The sequence below is a fragment of the Bos indicus x Bos taurus genome, chromosome 17 (assembly GCF_003369695.1).
Source record: "Bos indicus x Bos taurus breed Angus x Brahman F1 hybrid chromosome 17, Bos_hybrid_MaternalHap_v2.0, whole genome shotgun sequence".
NCBI lineage: Eukaryota > Metazoa > Chordata > Mammalia > Artiodactyla > Bovidae > Bos > Bos indicus x Bos taurus.
The window spans coordinates 32,396,834-32,420,164 of NC_040092.1; the positions used below are offsets into that span (position 1 = coordinate 32,396,834).

Below are 23,331 nucleotides of genomic sequence, written 5' to 3' on the forward strand. Positions count from 1 at the left end.
AATCCCTGGGTCGGGAAGATCCCCTGGAGGAGAGCATGACAACCACTTCAGTGTTGCTGCCTGGAGAATCCAATGAACAGAGGAGCCTGGCAGATACAGTCCATAGGGTGACAAAGAGTCAGACATGCCTGAAGCGACTTAGCACACATGCATGTAGTTGGAAGTGTTTCATGCGATTTTCTTCATTCTCTTCACATTAGTTGGGATAACATATATATCCATATGAATACCTGATACAGATGCCACTCAAAGCATTTTTACTATTAACAGAAAAAAGAAACATTTTATATAAATATATCATTTTAGCTATTAGGTAGCTGGCTACACTTACATTATATGAGAATTTATATGAAATAAACAGTATGTGGGGGAAAAGATATTTTATGAGAAAACTTAAATAATTCTTAACCAATTGATTTCTGTCTGTGATTAAAATTTAGCTTTGTCACTTTTATTTTTATATTTCAGGGATTTTGAAGGCAACCATATCCATAATTTAAGAAACTTGACTTTTATTTCCTGCAGTAATTTAACTGTTTTGTAAGTAATGTTTTGTCCTTTTGAAGTAATGTTTTATCTCTTTACAAACCAAATGAATCATTTATGTGAACAGGCTCTGGCATACACATGCATAGTAATTATAACAAATATTCCCTCTCAGTTTGAAGTTCTTTGAAATGGAAGCACATTGGCAAAATTACTGAAGTTCAAAGCAGGCGTAACCACAGATTCACAACATATCAGTACATGAATCATCACAGTGGTACTTGTACATGAGACCTACTTTTCTCAAACTTAAGTAATACCCGATTTAGTGGAAAAAAATTCTCATAAACCACCTAGAATCTGTCCTTGGATGGCAGTTTGAGAAATACCAAGATCAAGTCCTACTCTATGAGAATTATTACTGCAAAGGTTGTGGGGAAAGATTAATTATAATTTTTTTCAAAAGCTGCAGAATGTTCATATCTGTGAGGATACGACTATGACACCCACCAGAATAAACCTTAGAATGTTATCGAATATAATTTCTCCTATGCCACTCTGTCTTATTTTAAATCCATGTTGCTAGCTCATAACACCAGATCAGTGTAGAAATGAACTGTCAGGCCTTACAGTCTGATTCAGCATCGCAAATCAGAGATCTTCTGAGTTGGTCCAGCTTAGAGTAGACATATTCCAGCACCTCCACTTTAAATCACAGCAACTACCCAATGTGCATGAGTACTATTGTGGTGTTGGGGGCAGGGGTATATTTTGTTAGACAGACATGCCACAAAGACTGCACAGGCGACTCTAAGAGAGTTGTGCTGATACTCAGACTGTATTCTCAGAGATCGAGATTTTTCACTCTTATCGCTGTGGAGCTCTTCCCTAAAACACTTGAAAATGTCAACAGTATTTTACTTTTATCATCACTAAAAGATTTGGGAAATTTAAGATTAAAATGAGCTTGGATAATTTGTCATACTATTTCAACATACCTTGATATGGAAATGCATTATACATAATTATCTTTGTTTTTGCAGGTTGTTAATCTCCTCTCCAATAACTCACCTGTAAGTTACCTCCAGAAGCTACAACATCTTTTTTCTTTTTACTTTCAGGGTAATGAGGAAAAACAAAATTAATCACCTTAGTGAAAATACATTTGCACCTCTCCAGAAACTAGATGAATTGTAAGTTTGATTACACATATATTTTATAAATTTGATTACACATATATTTTGTAAATTTGATTACACATATAGCACTACTTCTGTATACCCTGAGCCACAGGTATTTCAGGAATTCTGAAAGCTTAACAAATATGTGTTAAAGGAATCTGTAAAATAAATATGTGAGGAAACTGAAGTAAAGGAAACAGCTGTGGAGGCGAATAAAGCCAGGGGAAATTAACAAATAAATTACATCCTACATCACTTTAATCCACTTCTAGAGACAGATAGCAAATTTATCTTTAAATTTTCTAGAAAGTGAGGATTCAGAGATCAGGAGATAAAAAGGCATCACTTTGCTGGTTCTGAAACCAAAGAACAATCTTGGATCTGTAAGATTAGATACTGCCATGGATAACAACATCCAAATCTGTAATAAAGGTCAAGAGAGCAGCTTGAGACAGCTATTTATAACGTCCCATTTTAAGATCAATGACACAGTTCCAAAGGACAGTAAAGCAAGTATCTGATGAATCAAAGCCTTGCAGTCAAGCCACAGAGTAGTTGATTCTCCAAATAAAATATACGTAAGACAATGGAGGAAACCCATGCTCTTCAGACAGTTTGTATTTCATTTTTTATGGCTTCATTTCTTCAATTGGAGTTTTGTTAAAGTCTGGACTAGCCACTAGTTTGATTTTGTGTTTTCTGAAAAGAATCTGGAGTGTGAACAGAACTACATGTTTTGACAATTAGCTGGGCAGAACTTGGATTCATTAAAACTTTTCCATAAAAAATTAAAGAATGTAACTAAAATTTTGCTCAGGACATCTTGCTGCTGCTAAGTCACTTCAGTCGTGTCCAACTCTGTGCGACCCTATAGACGGCAGCCCACTATGCTCCCCCGTCCCTGGGATTCTCCAGACAAGAACACTGGAGTGGGTTGCCATTTCCTTCTCACCTGCATACTAAGACAAATGGAGGAAACACACGTGCCACAGGCAAAAACATCCCTCAGGAAACAATCCAGCATTCTGCTCCAAAACTTCAATAAACAAGCCATTGAAACCCCAACATTTTTTCCATAACCTTAGGTTTGAAACATTTTTTGGTAGACAGTACCAATCATTCACAAAACACACAAGAAAAATCTCAGGAAGTATCAGAACCAAACATCTGCTGTTATGACTCCTGGTGTCTGGTGAATGAACTATACCATCAGCACATAGGAAATTATTTTATTCTCAGCAGTGGGGAGCAGTGCATGCAGGTGACTCAAAAAGTACTATCTAGCCATTAAAATACAAGTTAGTCAAGGGGTCCATACTTTTCCTTGTTTTATCATGCTTGCAACTCCAATTTGAATACCAGAAGGCAGTTTCTCCAAATTCTAACTTGCACAGTGGCCCTAAGGTGTGGGTGCAAGAAAGAATAAAGTCAGGAGAAATTAACAAGTAAAATGCATCCTACACTGCTCTAACCCAATGCCAGAGAAGTTTATCTTTAAGTTTTCTAGAGAGTTAGGATTCAGAGACCAGGAGATAAAAGGACACCACTTTGTTGATTCTGAAACCAGTAGTGAGCATGGGGCAGGACAGCTTAGTCCTCAGTCAGTGCTAATCCAGGTTCAGAGGTAAAAGAAAGAGCAACAAAGGGGCAGAGAGGGTCCCCACACCAAGAATTCAGTTCAGTTGCTAGTCATGTCCGACTCTTTGAGACCCCATGAATCGCAGCACGCCAGGCCTCCATGTCCATCACCAACTCCCAGAGTTCACTCAGACTCACGTCCATCGAATCAGTCATGCCATGCAGCCATCTCATCCTCTGTTGTCCCCTTCTCCTCCTGCCCCCAATCCCTTCAAGCATCAGAGTCTTTTCCAATGAGTCAGCTCTTCACATGAGATGGCCAAAGTACTGGAGTTGCAGCTTTAGCATCATTCCTTCCAAAGAAATCCCAGGGCTGATCTCCTTCAGAATGGACTGGTTGGATCTCCTTGCAGTTCAAAGGACTATCAAAGAGTCTTCTCCAACACCACAGTTCAAAAGCATCAATTCTTTGGCGCTCAGCCTTCTTCACAGTCCAACTCTCACATCCATACATGACCACTGGAAAAACCACAGCCTTGACTAGATGGACCTTAGTTGGCAAAGTAATGTATATGCTTTTGAATATGCTATCTAGGTTGGTCATAACTTTCCTTCCAAGGAGTAAGCGTCTCTTAATTTCATGGCTGCAGTCACCATCTGCAGTGATTTTGGAGCCCAGAAAAATAAAGTCTGACACTGTTTTCACTGTTTCCCCATCTATTTGCCAGGAAGTGATGGGACCAGATGCCATGATCTTCGTTTTCTGAATGTTGAGCTTTAAGCCAACCTTTTCACTCTCCTCTTTCACTTTCATCAAGAGGCTTTTGAGTTCCTCTTCACTTTCTGCCATAAGGGTGGTGTCATCTGCATATCTGAGGTTATTGATATTTCTCCCGGCAATCTTGATTCCAGCTTGTGCTTCTTCCAGCCCAGCATTTCTCATGATGTACTCTGCATATAAGTTAAATAAACAGGGTGACAATATACAGCCTTGACGTACTCCTTTTCCTATTTGGAACCAGTCTGTTGTTCCATGTCCAGGTCTAACTGTTGCTTCCTGACCTGCATACACATTTCTCAAGAGGCAGATCAGGTGGTCTGGTATTCCCATCTCTTTCAGAATTTTCTAGTTTATTGTGATCCACACAGTCAAAGGCTTTGGCATCAAGAATTAGTCCTACCTAAATCCTGTCAAATCCCATGCCTGAAAAATCAGATTTACAAGGATGAAAATGGCATGTTTTCTAAGAGGTAATGGTTTTACATGAATGAAAGTGAAAGTGTTAGTTGCTCAGTCTTTTCTGACCCTTTGTGACCCCATGGACTGTAGCCCATCAGGCTCCTTTATCCATGGAATTCTCCAGGCAAGAATCCTGGCTGCTGCTGCTGCTGCTGCTAAGTCGCTTCAGTCATGTCTGACTCTGTGCGACCCCATAGATGGCAGCCTACCAGGCTCCTCCGTCCCTGGGATTCTCCAGGCAAGAACGCTGGAGTGGGTTGCCATTTCCTTCTCCAATGCATGAAAGTGAAAAGTGAAAGTGAAGTCGCTCAATCCTGGAGTGGGTTGCTATTCCCATCTCCAGGAAATCTTCTGGACAAAGCGATCAAACCCATGTCTTCTGAATTGCAGGCAGGTTCTTTACCATCTGAGTCACCAGGGAGGTCCCTTAAATGGATGGGTCTAGACCTAAAATGAGTGACTCTCCCTTTGAAAGAAGGTTGGACTACATTCTGTGCCCCTCCTTGCTTGATCCCACTGACAGAATTAATAAGGGCAAAATTAGCAACAGTCAGATTCACTTCTCAGAGTAGAGGTTAAACAGTTCTGGTGAGACTTCTCTGATGGTCCAGTGGTTAAGACTCGGAGCCTCCATTGCAGGGGGTATGAGTTCCATCCCCGCTACTGCTGCTGCTAAGTCGCTTCAGTCATGTCCAACTCTGTGCGACCCCATAGACGGCAGCCCACCAGGCTCCCCCTTCCCTGGGATTCTCCAGGCAAGAACACTGGAGTGGGTTGTCGTTTCCTTCTCCAATGCATGAAAGTGAAAAGTGAAAGTGAAGTCGCTCAGTCATATCTGACTCTTCGTGACCCCATGGACTGCAGCCCACCAGGCTCCTCCATCCATGGGATTTTCCAGGCAAGAGTACTGGAGTGGGGTGCCATTTCCTTCTCCACTGCAGGGAGTATGAGTTCCATCCCCAGTCAGGAACTTAGATCCCATATGCCCCACTGTGTAGCCAAAAAAAATTTTTTTAATTTAAATAGTGGCGGAAACTTTGCTACATACTTGATTTATTATTACTTGTGCTTTTTTAGTTTTCTTTTAATAAGATTTATGTATTTGTTGACCCTGGTGGGTCTTTTTTGCTCCATGGGTTTTCTCAAGTTGTAGCAAGTGGGACCTGCTCTCTAGCTATGGTATTCGGGCTTCTCATCACTGCAGCTTCTCTTGTGGAGCACTGGCTCTTGGCATGCGGGCTTCAGTAGCTGCAGCACGTGGGCTCAGTTGTTGCGGCTCTTGGGCTCTAGAGCACAGGCTTCAGGAGTTGTGGTGCACAAGTTTAGCTGCTCCAAGGCATCTTCCTGGACCAGGGATCGAACTTCTGTCCCCTGCCTTGCAAGGCGGGTTCTTAACCATGGAAACACCAGGGAAGCCCTAATTTGTGCTTTTAAAGCAACCACTCAAGGTGACAATGTGTTTCCTGAGCCCATTCAGAAATGGACCTCAAGTCTAGTTAAGTTTAGACCAACTTTTCTAAAATTAAACTGAGAAAATGGTCTTTGTTCTTGTCACTTAGGATCTAAGCCAAATGGTCCCCATTACATTATTGATGATGAAAGAATTATTTGTCCGAATTTGCTTCAATAGCCAAAGCCAGCACTCTCACCAGAAATAGCTGAACATAGTAGTTCGAGATTTAACATTCTAGTGGAGTCTTCTAAATCTGTTTTTCACATTGCCTCACTAGCATGATTGATATTTTACTTGGCTTCCCATACAAGGAACTGGAATCATCCTGCCCCTTTTACTTAAATATGAAAACAGATCTTCAATCTATTAATAGTCTGCCAGTAGGGATGGAAAGAATAGCTAGTCCAAAACTAAGCTATATGCTGGGAAACCCAGATCTTGCCCTGAAAGAGCTCACACCCTTCAGAAGAGAAGGTAGAGACAGGAAAAGTTTTAATATGATGCTGTAAGTGCTGTACGTGAGAATGCCTGACTCTCCCAGTCATGAAGGAGTGACATGTGAAAAGAATCTTTTTTTAAAAGTATAGTTGGGCTTCCCAGGTGGTCCAGTGGTTAAGAATCCACCTGCCAATGCAGGGGATACAGGTTCAATCCCTGGTCCAGGAAGATCCCAGATGCCGAGGAGAAACTACACCCACTGTCCACAACTGCTGAGCCAGTGCTCTAGAGCCCAGGAGCCACAGCTGGCACACCGAGAGCTAGCGCTCTGCAACGAGAGAAGCCACCGCAATGAGAAGCCCAAGCACTTCAACTAGAGACGCGCCCCCACCACCACCACAGCTAGGGAAAGCCTGTGCGCAGCAACGAAGACCCAGCACAGCCCCCCAAAAAAGGTATAGTTGATTTACAACGTTGTGTTAGTTTCAGGTGTACAGCAAAATGATTCGGTTTTGCGTATCTATTCTTTTTCAGATTCTTCCCATTATAGGTTACTACAAGATATTGAGTATAGTTCCCTCTGCTATACAGTAATTCCTTGTTGTTGTTGTTGTTTTCTGAGCAGAATCTTGAAGGTGTTCACCTGAAGGACCAGAAGTAAAGCTTTCTCCAGGTAGAAGGAAGCACCTATGCAAAAACCTGAAGTTAGAATACTGAGGTGCATTGAGGTCCTGGTGAAAGTCAATTTAACTGAGCAGAACCTGATGGGAAACTAAGCTGAAAGTACAAAATATTTAAAGACTTTTTTCTATCACACTAAGCAATTTTGATTTTATCTCTTATGCAGCAATGAGCCATTGAAGAATTTTTAAAAGGGGATGAAATTTTTGAAAGATTCCTTTGGTTATCAAATCAGAGAATCTATCCACATAGACAATTCACCCAAAAATACGTACATAACAAAAACAGTCTCAAGAACCATATTACAATATGAAAATATAACATTTACAGCAAAGACATTTATAATTTCGATTATATTACTTACTTGTTTTTAGTTTTAAAACTCAATCTAAAACTGCCCTGCCCTTTCAAAGTCAATAATCTAACTTTTGATTTATAAGCACTCCAATTTATCATGGCATCTAGATCTACATCCTTACCTCTCCCTGTGGCAACTAATACTTTTGAGGATAGATAGGGAAAGTGGTTAGACTTTCTCTTAGTTTCTCGTGATGACATTGGAGAAATCAAGCCTATCTTGTTTAGAAGAATTCTAGGCCTTTCTTATGGGAGTTGCTACTGTAAAAGCTACCATAAGAGCTGGTAGTGTCCAAAATCTTCTCACAGCTAAGCTACAAAGTCACATCACAGTGGGCAGCCCAACCTCTATACATATATGAAGTATCCTGCCCCAAGAGTAAATAAGACCTCGTTTATATCAGCTATCAAAGAAACTGGAACCTGAAATAATCCACTTCCAGTTAAAAACCATCAGATCAGATCAGATCAGTCGCTCAATCATATCCAACTCTTTGCGACCCCATGGATTGCAGCACGCCAGGCCTCCATGTCCATTACCAACTCCCGGAGTTCACTCAGACTCACATCCATCGAGTCAGTGATGCCATCCAGCCATCTCATCCTCTGTCATCCCCTTTTCCTCCTGCCCCCAACCCCTCCCAGCATTAGAGTCTTTTCCAGTGGATCAACTCTTCACATGAGGTGGCCAAAGTACTGGAGTTTCAGCTTTAGCATCATTCCTTCCAAAGGAATCCCAGGGCTGATCTCCTTCAGAATGGACTGGTTGGATCTCCTTGTGGTCCAAGGGACTCTCAAGAGTCTTCTCCAACACCACAGTTCAAAAGCATCAATTCTTTGGTGCTCAGCCTTCTTCACAGTCCAACTCTCACATCCATACATGACCACTGGAAAAACCACAGCCTTGACTAGACGGACCTTAGTTGGCAAAGTAATGTATATGCTTTTGAATATGCTATCTAGGTTGGTCATAACTTTCCTTCCAAGGAGTAAGCGTCTCTTAATTTCATGGCTGCAGTCACCATCTGCAGTGATTTTGGAGCCCAGAAAAATAAAGTCTGACACTGTTTCCACTGTTTCCCCATCTATTTGCCAGGAAGTGATGGGACCAGATGCCATGATCTTCGTCTTCTGAATGTTGAGCTTTAAGCCAACTTTTCACTCTCATCTTTCACTTTCATCAAGAGGCTTTTGAGTTCCTCTTCACTTTCTGCCATAAGGGTGGTGTCATCTGCATATCTGAGGTTATTGATATTTCTCCTGGCAATCTTGATTCCAGCTTGTGCTTCTTTCAGCCCAGCATTTCTCATGATGTACTCTGCATATAAGTTAAATAAGCAGGGTGACAATATACATAATCAACTGAAACAATAGAAAAAATTAAGTCTCCAAACCATATTTCTACTTTAGCACAGAAGGAAGGAAAGAAGAATGGATGGGAGGGAAAGAGAGAGGTGGCAGAGGGGAAAAAGAGAAAAGAAGACAGCACAATATTAATTAAATTAGAAAACTGTATCTATTAGAACCAGATCAAATACCATCAAGCATTGTCTCTGAATGAGGAATAAAATGAGGAAATATTTTTATCTTCTACATTGCATCCCCTTTTTAAAGTTTTGACTTCTGTTAATTTCCTGGTGGCTCAGTCAGTAGAGAATCAGCCTGCAGTGCAGGAGGCCTGGGTTCCATCCCTGGGTCTAGAAGATCCCCTGGAGAAGGAAATGGCAACCCACTTCAGCACTCTTGCCTGGAAAATCCCATGGACAGAGGAGCCTGGTGGGCTACAGCCCATGGCGTCGCAAGAGTTGGACACAACTTAGCAACTAAACCACCACCACCAATTAATATAGCTCACTAATAACATTGTTTGAAAGTTGTATAATGGTTTTCTAATAAACCACAAAACTATGGATAAAGTCTTAAGAAAATAACATGACATGTTTGCAATTATTTCCCTAGGGATTTAGGAAGCAATAAGATTGAAAATCTTTCTCCACACATCTTTAAGGATCTGAAGGAGCTCTCACAACTGTAAGATTGATATGAATTTTTATCTTTATTTTTAATTTGTTTCATTTTCTAAAGTTTCTATTAAAATACACATCAGTATGTGTGTTTACCATTTCAACCATTTTTAAGTGTACAGTTCAGTGGTATCAAGTTCATCCATGCTGTTGTGTAACAATCACCACCATCCATTTCTGGAACTTGTCCTGCTTTCCAAACTGAAGCTCCATACCTATTAAACACTAACGCCCCATTGACACCCCTCCCCAACCAGCCTCCATCACTGTTTGGTCTCTATGAATTTGGCATCTCTAGATACCTCATAGAGGTAGGACCATAAATACCTTGTTCTTTTACAACTGGCTTATTTCACTTAGCCTAATGTCTTCAAGGAGAAGGCGATGGCACCCCACTTCAGTACTCTTGCCTGGAAAATCCCATGGATGGAGGAGCCTGGTGGGCTGCAGTCCATGGAGTCTCGAAGAGTTGGACACGACTGAGCGATTTCACTTTCACTTTTCACTTTCATGCATTGGAGAAGGAAATGGCAACCCACTCCAGTGTTCTTGCCTGGAGAATCCCAGGGATGGGGGAGCCTGGTGGGCTACCATCTATGGGGTCGCACAGAGTCGGACATGACTGAAGCGACTTAGCAGCAGCAGCAGCAGCAATGTCTTCAAGTTTCATCCATGCTGTAGCATGTGTCAGAATTTCTGAACATTATCACCCGCGTTAGCGATCCATTGTGTGTAAGTACCACATTGCATTTATCCATTGTTCCATTGATGGACACTTGGGTTTTTCCACCTTTTAGCTGTTATGAATAGGGCTGCTATGAACATGGGTGTGTAAATATCTGTTAAAGAACTTGCTTTCAATTATTTGGCGTATATAGCCCCAGAAATAGTATTACTGGATCCTATGGTAACTCTATTTTTAATTTTTTGAGGAAACATCATACTCTTTTCTATAGTGGCTGCACTATTTTACATTCTAACTGCACAAAGATTCTAATTTCTCCACATTTTCAACAGCACTTATAATTTTGTATTTTTTAAATAATAGCCAACCTAATGGATGTGACATGGTATTTCATTGTGGCTTTGATTTGCATTTCTCTAATGATTAATGATGTTGGGCATCTTTTTATGTGCTTACCGGTCATTTGCACATCTTTGGAAAATGTCTATTCAGGTCCTTTACTCATTTTTAAATTGGGTTGTTTGGTTTTTCATTATTAAGCTGTGTATGCATGCTGAGTCACTTCAGTCGTGTCCTACTCTTTGTGACCTTAAGGACTGCAGTGCACCAGGCCTGTCTGTCCATGGGATTCTCTAGGTAAGAACACTGGAGTGGGTTGCCATGCCCTCCAGGGATCTTCCTGACCCAGAGTTCAAACCTGCATCTCTTATGTCTCCCTCATCGGCAGGTGGGTCCTTTACCTCTAGGGCCACCTGGGAACCCCTGTTGTTAGATCATATATATTTTAGATAGTAAATAATTTCAGATATATGATTTACAAATACATTCTCCTATTCTGTAGGTTGTCTTTTCACTCTGCTTATAGTGTTTTCTGATGCATAAAAGTTTTAGATTTAGATGTAGTCCAATTCTTATATTTTTTTCTATTGTTACCTATGCTTTTGGTATCACATATACAAGAAATCACTGCCTAATCCAATGTCATGAAGTTTTTCTCTTATGATTTCTTCTAAGAGTTTTATAGTTTTAGCTTTTATATTTAGGACCTAGATCCATTTTGAGTTAATTTTGTACATTGTGGAAGCTAAGGGTCTAAGCTCTTTTTTTTTTTTTTGGCATGTGGACATCTATCTGGCTTTCCCAGAACCATTTGTTGAGAAGTTTGTCCTTTCTCCATTGAAAGGTCTTGGCATGTGTTAAAAATTATTTGACCATACATACAAAAGTTTGTTCCTGGGCTCTCCATTCTATTCCATCATCCTATAAAACTGTCTTTATGCCAGCACCACACTATTACTGGTTATTGTAGCTTTGTGGTAAGTTTTGATTCAGAAAGTAAGACCTCCAACTTTGTCCTTCTTTTTCAAGGCTTATTCAGGTTCCCTTGAGATTCCAGACAAATTTTAAGATGGATCTTTCTATTTATTCAGAAAAACTGTCACTGGGATCTTGATAGACATTACACTGAATCTTTAGATTGCTTTGGGTAGTATTGCCGTCTTAATGATTTTAAATCTTCCAGTCCCAAAACACAGAATGTCTTTCCATTTATCAGTGTCTAATTTCTTTCAACAATATTTTGTTTTCACAGTGCAAGCCTTTCACCTTTATTCAGTTTATTGGGGTTTTTTGGCTGCACTGGGTCTCCACTGCCACATGAGCTTTCTCTGATTATGGCAAGCGGAGGCTACTCTTCATTGCAGTATGGAGGCTTTTCATTTCGGTAGCTTCTCTTGTGGCTCAGGAGTTGTGGTGCATGGGCTTAGTTGTTCTGTAGCATGTGGGATCATCCTGAATCAGGAATCAAATCCATGTTGTCTACATTGGCAAACAGATTCCCAACCCCTGGACTACCAGGGAAGTCTCTATTCAGTTTATTCCTAAGTATTCTTCTGATGCTGTTGTAAATTACATTATTTTCTTAATTCTCTTTCTGGATTGCTCAGGGTTGATGTATAGAAATGCATTTGATTATTCATCATTGTCTGATTACTGTGCATTCATTTTGTATTTAGCAATTTAGTTGAATTTGTGTATTAGTTCCAACAGTTGTGTGTGTGTGAAATCATTAAGGTTTTATACACATAAAATGGGCTTCCCTGGTGCCTCAGATGATAAAGAGTCTGCCTGCAATGCAGAAGACCCGGGTTTTATTCCTGGATTGAAAAGATCCCCTGGAGAAGGAAGTGGCTACCCACTCTAGTATTCTTGCCTGGAGAATTCCACGGACAGAGGAGCCTGGTGGGCTACAGTCCATGGGATCACAAAGAGTCTGACACCACTGAGCAACTAACACTTTCACTTTTCGCACATAAAACGTCATCTGTAAACAGATAATTTTACTTCTCACTTCTCAATTTGGATGCCTTTTATTTTATTTCTTGCCTCATCCCTCTGGATAGAACTTCTAGCACTATCTTCATCTCTTTGTTCCTAGCTGTAAAGCCATTTACTTTTCACTTCATGCCTCATAACTTGCTAACACAATATGCCACTATTTGACATGATTTATTGTAAAAAGAATTCAATATGGTTTCATTCATTCAAATTTTGACTAAATGAGATTCTTTTTCTTTTATTTAAATCATACCTGATGATAGGCAAAATCTGAAGTGGTGTGCCTTCCTTTTGGGAAGTCTGCAGGTTCCCTGGTGGGACCGTCCTGGACCACCCCACCTTCACGATCATGTGGTCTTAGCTTTTCTCTGTCACTAAGACGCTTACTTAGAGCCACGCATGGTTCTAAGAGTTCTATCTACATTAATCCATTTGATGTCTAATGAGCCCTATGGTACAAGTGCCGTTGATGTACTTTTTTGCTAATGTTTACAAGCAACCCTCAGTCAACAGGTATACTTCCTCTTTAATCAAATCCTTTCTAGAAATGACCAATTGCTGCTCTTTGTTTTGTTGTTAAACAGCAATCTTTCATACAACCCAATCCAGACAATTCAAGCCAACCAATTTGATAATCTCATCAAACTCAAGTCTCTGTAAGTATATGCCTGTGGGGATAGTATTATGATACATTTTTTACTTATGTACTAATAGCTAATAACTTCTATAAAATAAGATTAATAGAGTCTTGAATCAGAAGCTTTATTCCCAGGATGTTAGTTAAACTACAGAAACCATATGAGTACTTGCTAAGCTATAAACAAACAGATGGCTATTCGTTTAATCTTTCATATTTATGAGCTAAAAATTAGATAATAAGTAATCACTTTCTATGTTTCTATAATCACCAGGAGCTTATATTGGATTCTTTGTTTTGATCCTCTGAAGGCATCTATACATATTTATTCCTTCATTAACACTGGGGGTATCTAAGAGTTTATTATAACTATTGTTATCCCAAAGTAGAATGTTCTAGATTATATAAATCTTTACTTGCCACACACACGCACAAACACACACACATTATGTGTGGTGTTAAACCTGAATTATGTTAGAACCTAAATTATGTTAGTTCTATGAATTGCCTTAAGAAAGTGTGCTTCAGTTCTTTTAAGTATTCCCTCAGTAAAATGTCATTGTATTAGAAAAAAATTATTTAAAAATTATTAGAAAAATTTCAAGAATGTAAAATGTCCCTCTCTGCAATTGCAATATCATCAAAAGGCAATGTTTATTCATTTATTTCACAAATATATGTTGAGTAGTTACTATGAAAAAAAGCATCATGCCACAATCTATTAGAAGCCAAAAATTAAAATAGGAAAGATATAGAATCAATATAAATATAAGTATTTATATTGTATATAAATAGCAGAGTCAAAAAGGCATTGGGGGAAGATAGGGTTATTATGGGATCACATGAAATTATGTGTGTGAAACTTTGGAAAATTGTAAATCACTATAGAATTTTAAAAATCTTTCATGCAATGTAAGGAACTGGGAAAGTGCCCAGGGAAAGCTAAGTATGAATTTTTAGTTCAGAGTAAGTGTTAAATAATTGTGTATTAAACTGTCCTTCATAAAAGCTCATTATACCCTGCATAACATATGTTTTTTGATAATTTGATATTTTAGCAGCCTAGAAGGAATTGAAATTTCAAATATCCAACAAAGGATGTTTAGACCTCTCATGAATCTCTCTTACATGTAAGCAGATGTTTTTCTTGTTCTTCACCTTGATTTTTAATCTTTTAGGTTTCCACCTGTATTGTGCCAATACCCCCATATGCAGTACATCCAATTTATTAACATTTTCTACTGACTAATTTGCCTAAACAATAACTAACTTTTAAAGCATAGATATAGGGTGAGGTGATTTTTTAGTTGTCCATGGTTTGGTCTGAGAAAATGAAGTGAGATTTGTTTGAGTGTCAGACAACAGGAGTGTGGAGGGAACCCACTCAGGCTTGTAAGCTCTAATGATCTCTCGTGACATTCACAGATATTCAAGTTTGTCCACTGAGCTAGCAACTGGTGCACATGGCATAAATGCAACCAGATGAAAAAGTAGGACGTCACATAAAAGACATCAAACAATTATAAATAATTCATGTAAATGGAGGAAGGAAGAAAGAAAGCCTCCTCAGTGAAAACTGCCCACAGTGTCAGTGCATGGTGGAGCGAGGGTGTATGGATAAAAATCTTTTATTCAAACATCATGTCTCATCATGCCATCATTACAAGCTTTAGAAACATTTTCTTTAGTTGAATGTAGTATATAGCAGTATATATATATATAATATACACACACATACACACACAATATTAGAGTGATCTCCATGCCAAGGCAATTAATTCTCAATAATTTAGAAAGTGTCATGGCAGCCACAACCACTCTATAATCTCGCTTGTATTTTAAATCTAACAGAGGACACTGATTTTTTTTTCCATAATTCCTCAGAGCATATTTATAAAAGTTTCCTTGGTTACGCACAATATAAAGCACTCTGACTAAATTTAGCAAAGCAGAGTTTATTGAAAGAAATTAGTGTAACTCATAAAACCCAAGAAACAACTCAAGGATTAGACTTGAATTGAGCAGGTCCTGGGATCCAGGCAGTAAGAGTTAAACAACAGGACTATAGACTGTAATTGTCAAGTTTTTATCTTGTATTACTACAGCTCTTTATACTATAAAGATCATTTATACTTTTTGCCAGAGTACATGGATTTAGGGGCAAACGGATCTAATTTGAATACTAAATTTCTGCACTTAGTAGAAAGTTTCCTAGCAGATAATTTGCCTCCATTGAGGATTCATCTCCTCATATAGTGATAGCAACACCAACCTCATTGAGCTGATTTAAGAAGTTATTCCTGATTTGAGAAGTTATACTTAGAAGATGCTCAATAAATGGTGTGGGTGTCGGTAGTACACAGTAGTAACTACTGATTAGCCAGGTGGTGTCTTTTATTAACAAGGGAGGTCTCTCTACTGATGAAAGAATTCACTCAACAAATATTTATCAAACACCTTATCATGTACCAAAACCTAGTGTGAGAATAAACGTGTTAGCAAGTAGTTACAGATCATACAACTTCTATAATAGAAAAGCCATAGGAGCACAGAGGACAAAGCCTTTAACTCTCTTCCCCTGGGTTTAAAAAAGCAAAATCAATTGTAGCAACAGAGGACTTATGCACTAAGCACTGAAAACCCAGTAACAGTTTCCTTCAGTGGATTATCTAGATCACATGACAACAATTGATTTACATTCTAAAATATGTCTAATGCTTGTCTGTTCATTATGCCCATTTACTGCTCTCACCCACACATTCATTTATAGTAATCAAGTTAATACGAATTAAACTTAAGTTTCTTAATAAAACTTTAGTGTCCTGAATGTTTTACTTTTATTCTTCTGAGACTAAGATGTTTTCTTTTTACAGAGGAAATGGAGAAAATAGATATTAAGGTAGAGTGACACTTCAGTTTAAAGTCTTATTTTCCCTTCTCTTTGCACAACAGCTATTTTAAGAGATTTCAATACTGTGGCTATGCACCGCATGTTCGCATCTGTAAACCAAACACTGATGGACTCTCATCTTTAGAGGATCTCTTGGCGAGCATTATTCAGAGAGTGTTCGTCTGGGTTGTGTCTGCAGTTACATGCTTTGGAAACATCTTTGTCATCTGTATGCGACCTTATATCAGGTCTGAGAACAAGCTGCATGCCATGTCAATCATTTCTCTCTGCTGTGAGTATTTCCTGGCTGAAGAGGAATTAAAAGTTTTGAAATGTATAAAAGTGTTACTATTAGAAAATAAGTAACCAGGGTACTAGAATCATAGGATGTTAAAATTTTCTCCCCTTTGCTTAGATGTTTTCTAAGCATTCAATGAAATGCTACATGAAAATAAAGTGATAAGAAAGTTTTTAAAGTAAGAAAACTCAGTCACCTTACACAGATTAATGAAGCACTCATTCATTAATTTTGTCTGATAAGGAAGCATTTGTTCATTCACTTTCTTCTCTAAAGGTATAATATTTTGTGAGTTAGTCGGTCACTTGTGGGCAACTCTTTGTGACCTCTTGGACTGTAGCCGCCAGTCTCCTCTGTCCATAGGATTCTCCAGGCAAGAATACTGGAGTGGGTTGCTACTTCCTTCTCCAGGGGATCTTCCTGACCCAGGAATTGAACCCGGCTGAGCCACCAGGAAAAAAAAAATTTTAAGTTGCTGAAACGTGATTGCAAAGTAGTATGTTAAAGGAAGAATATAAAAAAAAAAAGAAAGAAAAGCAAGAAACTAGTCTTCTGGTTGTTTATAATCTGGGTCAAGTGGCCTATAGTTCACCCATACTCCCTCAAGCAAACATCCATCTACATGGTGTCCTGCTTTTTATGAGTGCTGTGCTATGTCTTACCCCTACACTCATTCAAAGTTTAAGGCTGAGCTGTTTTTTCATTGCAAACTGCCTAAGAAATAGAACTCAGAAATTGTTAGCTACTTTGTATTGCTAGCTATAAAACTTTGAGTTCACTCAATTTCCCTGGTAAAGGCTAGAATATAACCTAAGTGTTTAAAGATTAAGGCTACCCTTGTGATTTACACTGTGATGTGATTTTAGGATCATTGTGTAGAATGCTTGCACAGTTAAAAAAAATTCTCTTTATGATATGCAATATTTACTTAAAAAAGAAAATACACCAAGAAATGTATCACATGAACAACTGATTTGGAGGAGTCTCAAAAGAGACAGAGAAAGATGTTAACATGGGAAGAAAGAATCAGAACAGTTTTGCTTAGACCACCTCTGGATAAGACATTTAAGCCCCTTAAAATTATACTAACTACAGAGCACTTCATAATTATTCATATCTTCTAAATTATAGACCTCAAAATTCATAGTCATTACTCTATCATAGCAGCTTCTGAAATACTTTCTCTGGGATTTTGAATGACTCAACTTCTTAAACTGGGAGAATTTCAGTGGAAGAAATGAACCAAATTATAATACCCCTATCTTGTTCATAATTGAATGCAGAACATAGTTGCATTTTACTCATTTATTCAGCATTTCTAGGTGATGGGACTAGGAAGGAAAACAAAGCAGACAAGACTCCTGCTCTTACAGACCTGTGTGTTAGATAAAAGCAGAGACACGATTACATATTTAGCTGCAGAGGGTGCTGTAAGCATTGTTATCATAGAGAGTTGATGAAATGGTCCTCACGCATAAATGAATTCTTAGAATACATCTTACCTCCCCCCAAGATAGAGACACTTGTCTATTTGGGGCTAATGTTAAAAATATTACTGTTTAATGATAATTCCGTTTCACCTATTTATTTCTCTACATTTGTTAAATTTACTGATTCCTGCAGGTGCCGACTGCTTGATGGGAATCTATCTATTTGTGATCGGAGCCTTTGACCTGAAGTTTCGAGGAGAATACAATAAACATGCGCAGCTGTGGATGGAGAGCATTCATTGTCAGCTTCTGGGGTCCCTGGCCATTCTGTCCACAGAAGTATCTGTATTACTTTTAACATTTCTGACACTGGAAAAATATATCTGCATTGTGTATCCTTTTAGATGTTTAAGACCTGGAAAATGCAGAACCATTACAGTTTTGATTCTTATTTGGATTATTGGGGTTATCGTGGCTTTCATTCCACTGAGCAATAAGGACTTTTTCAAAAACTACTATGGCACCAATGGAGTATGTTTCCCTCTTCATTCAGAAGATGCAGAAAGTACTGGAGCCCAGATTTATTCAGTGGCAATTTTTCTTGGTAAGAAATTCTGTATTAAAAGCCTTTTCAAGGACTTGACAGTCCAGTGGTTAAGATTTCCCTTTCCAATATAAAGGATGCAGTTTCAATCCCTGGCCAGAGGGACTTCCCTGGTGGTCCAGTGGTTAAGAATCTGCTTTGCAGTTCAGGAGATGTGGGTTTTGATCCCTGGCAAGGGAACTAAGATCTCACATGTTGTGTGCCATCCAAAAGTGAAAAAAAAAAAAAAAAGAATAGCAAAAATAAAATCAATCCCTGGTCAGGGAACTAAGATCCTACATGTCTTTCAGCCAAACAAAACAAAACAAAACAAAACAAAAAAAAACCAGAAAAAAATATTGTAGAAGATTCAAGACTTAAAATGAGTATTTTTTAAAAGCCCCTTTATTTAAGTGCTAAAATAAGTCACAATATGAAACTCATTATGCCTTTTAACTTACATTTTAATTTCAGATCTTCTAGCCAGAATGGACACTGGGGGTGGATTTTATCAAAACTCCCTAAAGGGAATTTTTTTCTAAATTACCACTTTATCATATTAATTCACATATGATGCACTTTAATAAAAGACAAGACATTAAACACTTGCATTTCATGCATTCACCCTAATAATACTAAGCAAAATATATTTCAACTCTTTGCCTTTATAATATGAATAGATTCAAAGTAGCAACACAGGTCTTTGGCTTGGGAGTAGACAAGTGTTTCCTTTTGAAAAAATATTCTCAAAGTATAATTTAAAGTAACTGAATTATAAAAAAAATAGACAGATTAATTTAATAAGGCCAGGATATTCACTAAATCACTATAATCACTGGAATATAATTTTAATATGTCATTTTATTTTTTTTTAATAAATGCCTTTTTTAATTTTTTAAATTTAAATTTATTTATTTTAATTAGAGGCTAATTACTTTACAATATTGTATTGGTTTTGCCATACATCAATACGTGTACACCTGTGGCAGATTCATGTTGATGTAATATGTCATTTTAAAATTAAACATTTCATCATCCTTATAACTTCAACAATATTTAAAATTTTTAATTCACGATTTTTGCACTTCAGTAATTCTTATAAAAAACAAAAACACATTGTGGTCTTTGCCTTCTCCTTTATAATAACAGCTAAGGTATGTTTGTTTGGAAAGAATGCTCGTATTTATTAATAATAATCTATGTGTTCTTAATAGGTATTAACTTGGCAGCATTTATCATCATAGTTTTCTCCTACGGAAGTATGTTTTACAGCATTCATCAAAGTGCCATAACAGCAAATGAAGTACGGAATCAAGTTAAAAAAGAGATGATCCTTGCCAAACGGTTTTTCTTTATTGTATTTACTGATGCATTATGCTGGATACCCATCTTTATACTGAAATTTCTCTCATTGCTTCAGGTAGAAATACCAGGTACAAATTTTTTCTTCCTATAATGAAATAATAAATCTGTTTCTAAGAGTTCCTCTAGAAAGAGTATTAAGACCCTAACAGTAACTCATTTCAAGAATCATAACTCAGAGTTACATGTAGTTAAAGCTCTGTTCATTGATCAAATGTTTACTAGGAGGAAGTTGCTTGGTTCTTTTTTTTCCTAAGCCATTTCCTTTTATTTTTAGATTAATGTTATTTACTTGTAAATTAAGTTTTTTTCTTAATATACAAGTAAATAACTTGTAATGGTCAACAGATAGTCAACACCAAAATCAGATTGATTATATTCTTTGCAGCCAAAGATGGAGAAGCTCTATATAGTCAGCAAAAACAAGACCAGGAGCTGACTGTGGCTCAGACCATGAACTCCTTATTGCCAAATTCAGACTTAAATTGAAGAAAGTAGGGAAAACCACTAGACCATTCAGGTATGACCTAAATCAAATCCCTTATGATTATACAGTGGAAGTGAGAAATAGATTTAAGGGACTAGATCTGATAGATAGAGTGCCTGATGAACTATGGAATGAGGTTCGTGACACTGTACAGGAGACAGGGATCAAGACCATCCCCATGGAAAAGAAATGCAAAAAAGCAAAATGGCTGTCTGGGGAGGCCTTACAAATAGCTGTGAAAAGAAGAGAAGCGAAAAGCAAAGGAGAAAAGGAAAGATATAAGCATCTGAATGCAGAGTTCCAAAGAATAGCAAGAAGAGATAAGAAAGCCTTCCTCAGCAATCAATGCAAAGAAATAGAGGAAAACAACAGAATGGAAAAGACTAGAGATCTCTTCAAGAAAATCAGAGATACCAAAGGAACATTTCATGCAAAGATGGGCTCGATACAGGACAGAAATGGTATGGACTTAACAGAAGCAGAAGATATTAAGAAAAGATGGCAAGAATATACAGAAGAACTGTACAAAAAAGATTTTCACAACCCAGATAATCATGATGGTGTGATCACTCACCTAGAGCCAGACATCCTGGAATGTGAAGTCAAGAGGGCCTTAGAAAGCATCACTATGAACAAAGCTAGTGGAGGTGATAGAATTCCAGTTAAGCTATTCCAAATCCTGAAAGATAATGTTGTGAAAGTGCTGCACTCAATATGCCAGCAAATTTGGAAAACTCAGCAGTGGCCACAGGACTGGAAAAGGTCAGTTTTCATTCCAATCTCAAAGAAAGGCAATGCCAAAGAATGCTCAAACTACCGCACAATTGCACTCATCTCACACGTTAGGAAAGTAATGCTCAAAATTCTCCAAGCCAGGCTTCACCAATATGTGAACCATGAACTTCCTGATGTTCAAGCTGGTTTTAGAAAAGGCAGAGGAACCAGAGATCAAATTGCCAACATCCGCTGGATCATGGAAAAAGCAAGAGAGTTCCAGAAAAACCTCTATTTCTGCTTTATTGACTATGCCAAAGCCTTTGACTGTGTGGATCACAATAAACTGTGGGAAATTCTGAAAGAGATGGGAATACCAGACCACCTGATCTGCCTCTTGAGAAATCTGTATGCAGGTCAGGAAGCAACAGTTAGAACTGGACATGGAACAACAGACTGGTTCCAAATAGGAAAAGGAGTACGTCAAGGCTGTATATTGTCACTCTGCTTATTTAACTTATATGCAGAGTACATCATGAGAAACACTGGGCTAGAAGAAGCACAAGCTGGAATCAAGATTGCCGGGAGAAATATCAATAACCTCAGATATGCAGATGACACCACCCTTATGGCAGAAAGTGAAGAGGAACTCAAAAGCCTCTTGATGAAAGTGAAAGAGGAGAGTGAAAAGTTGGCTTAAAGCTCAACATTCAGAAAATGAAGATCATGGCATCTGGTCCCATCACTTCATGGGAAATAGATGGGGAAACAGTGGAAACAGTGTCAGACTTGATTTTTGGGGGCTCCAAAATCACTGCAGATGGTGACTGCAGCCATGAAATTAAAAGACGCTTACTCCTTGGAAGGAAAGTTATGACCAACCTAGACAGCATATTCAAAAGCAGAGACATTACTTTGCCAACAAAGGTCCATCTAGTCAAGGCTACGGTTTTTCCAGTAGTCACGTATGGATGTGAGAGTTGGACTGTGAAGAAAGCTGAGCGCCAAAGAATTGATGCTTTTGAACTGTGGTGTTGGAGAAGACTCCTGAGAGTCCCTTGGACAGCAAGGAGACCCAACCAGTCCATTCTGAAGGAGATCAGCCTTGGGATTTCTTTGGAAGGAATGATGCTAAAGCTGAAACTCCAATACTTTGGCCACCTCACGCGAAGAGTTGACTCATTGGAAAAGACTCTGATGCTGGGAGGGATTGGTGGCAGGAGGAGAAGGGGACGACAGAGGATGAGATGGCTGGATGGCATCACTGACTCGATGGTCGTGAGTCTGGGTGAACTCCGGGAGTTGGTGATGGACAGGGAGGCCTGGTGTGCTGCGATTCATGGGGTTGCAAAGAGTCGGACACGACTGAGCGACTGATCTGATCTGATAAATTTTTTTCTTAAATGAAGTGAGAAAACATATAGTATTTGTTTTTCTCTGACTTATTTCACTATGCCTAATACCCTCCAGGGCCATCCATGTTGTTATAAATGGCACAATTTAATTCTTTTTTTTATTAAGCTTGAGTAATATTCCATTGTGTTTATATACCACATCTTTTTTATTCATTCATCTGTCAATGGCCTTTTAGGTTGCTTCCATATCATGTCTATTGAGAACAGCATTGGAATGAACATTGGGATACATGTATCGTTTTGGATTAGTATTTTCACTCTCTTTGGATATATACCAAGGAGTGGAATTGCTGGATTGTATAGAAGTTCTATTTTTAATTTTTTGAGGAACTTCCATACTATTTTACATTGTGGCTACACCAATTTATATTCCTATCAACAGTGTACAAGGGTTTCCTTTTCTCCACATCCCCACCAACATTTGTTATTTCTTGTCTTTTTGGTGATAGCCACACTGACAGGTATGAGGTGATATCTCACAGTGGTTTTGATTTGAATTTCTCTAATCATTAGGGTTGTTGAGTATTTTTTCTTGTGCCTGTTGACCATCCATAAGTCTTCTTTGGAAAAATGAATACTAAGGTCTTCTTCCTATTTTTTAAACAGATTTTTTTTATACTGAGTTGTATTTGTTCTTTATGTATCTTGGATATTCCCGCTTGTCAGTCACGTCTTTTGCAAGTATCTTCTCCCATTCAGTAGTTACCTTTTATTTTGTCAATGGCTTCTTCTGCTGTACAAAAGCTTTTTAGTTTTATCAGGTCTCATTTGTTAATTTTTGTTTCCCTAGGCTGAGGAAATAGAAACCAAAAAATATTGCTAACATTAATGTCAGAGGGTCTACTGCATATGTTTTCTTCTAGTTTTACGGCTTTAGGTCTGACGTTGAAGGTTTTAATCCATTTTTAATTTATTTTTGTATAAGGTATAATGTGATGTTCTATTTTTATTCTTTTCAGTGTACCTGTGCACCTTTCCCAACAATCACTTATTGTAGAGACTGCCTTTTTCACATTGTATATTCCTGCCTCCTTTGTCATACATTTAGTTCAGTT

General features: G+C 38.3%; 1 protein-coding gene across 7 annotated transcripts in view; it reads left to right on the plus strand.

Annotated features, from left to right (window-relative positions):
• Positions 1-23,331, plus strand: part of RXFP1 (relaxin family peptide receptor 1) — a 127,665-nt gene that overhangs the window by 95,720 nt on the left and 8,614 nt on the right. For 4 of the 7 annotated variants that reach the window (XM_027567228.1, XM_027567231.1, XM_027567230.1 and 1 more), the window contains 8 exons: positions 469-540; positions 1,608-1,679; positions 9,374-9,445; positions 13,045-13,116; positions 14,156-14,227; positions 16,050-16,279; positions 17,909-18,319; positions 19,513-19,731. In XM_027567228.1, the coding sequence (XP_027423029.1) occupies positions 469-540; positions 1,608-1,679; positions 9,374-9,445; positions 13,045-13,116; positions 14,156-14,227; positions 16,050-16,279; positions 17,909-18,319; positions 19,513-19,731 (1,220 nt within the window). The remainder of the gene's footprint in view (positions 1-468; positions 541-1,607; positions 1,680-9,373; positions 9,446-13,044; positions 13,117-14,155; positions 14,228-16,049; positions 16,280-17,908; positions 18,320-19,512; positions 19,732-23,331) is intronic. The other 3 variants (XM_027567233.1, XM_027567232.1, XM_027567235.1) reach the window with 3 other exon arrangements.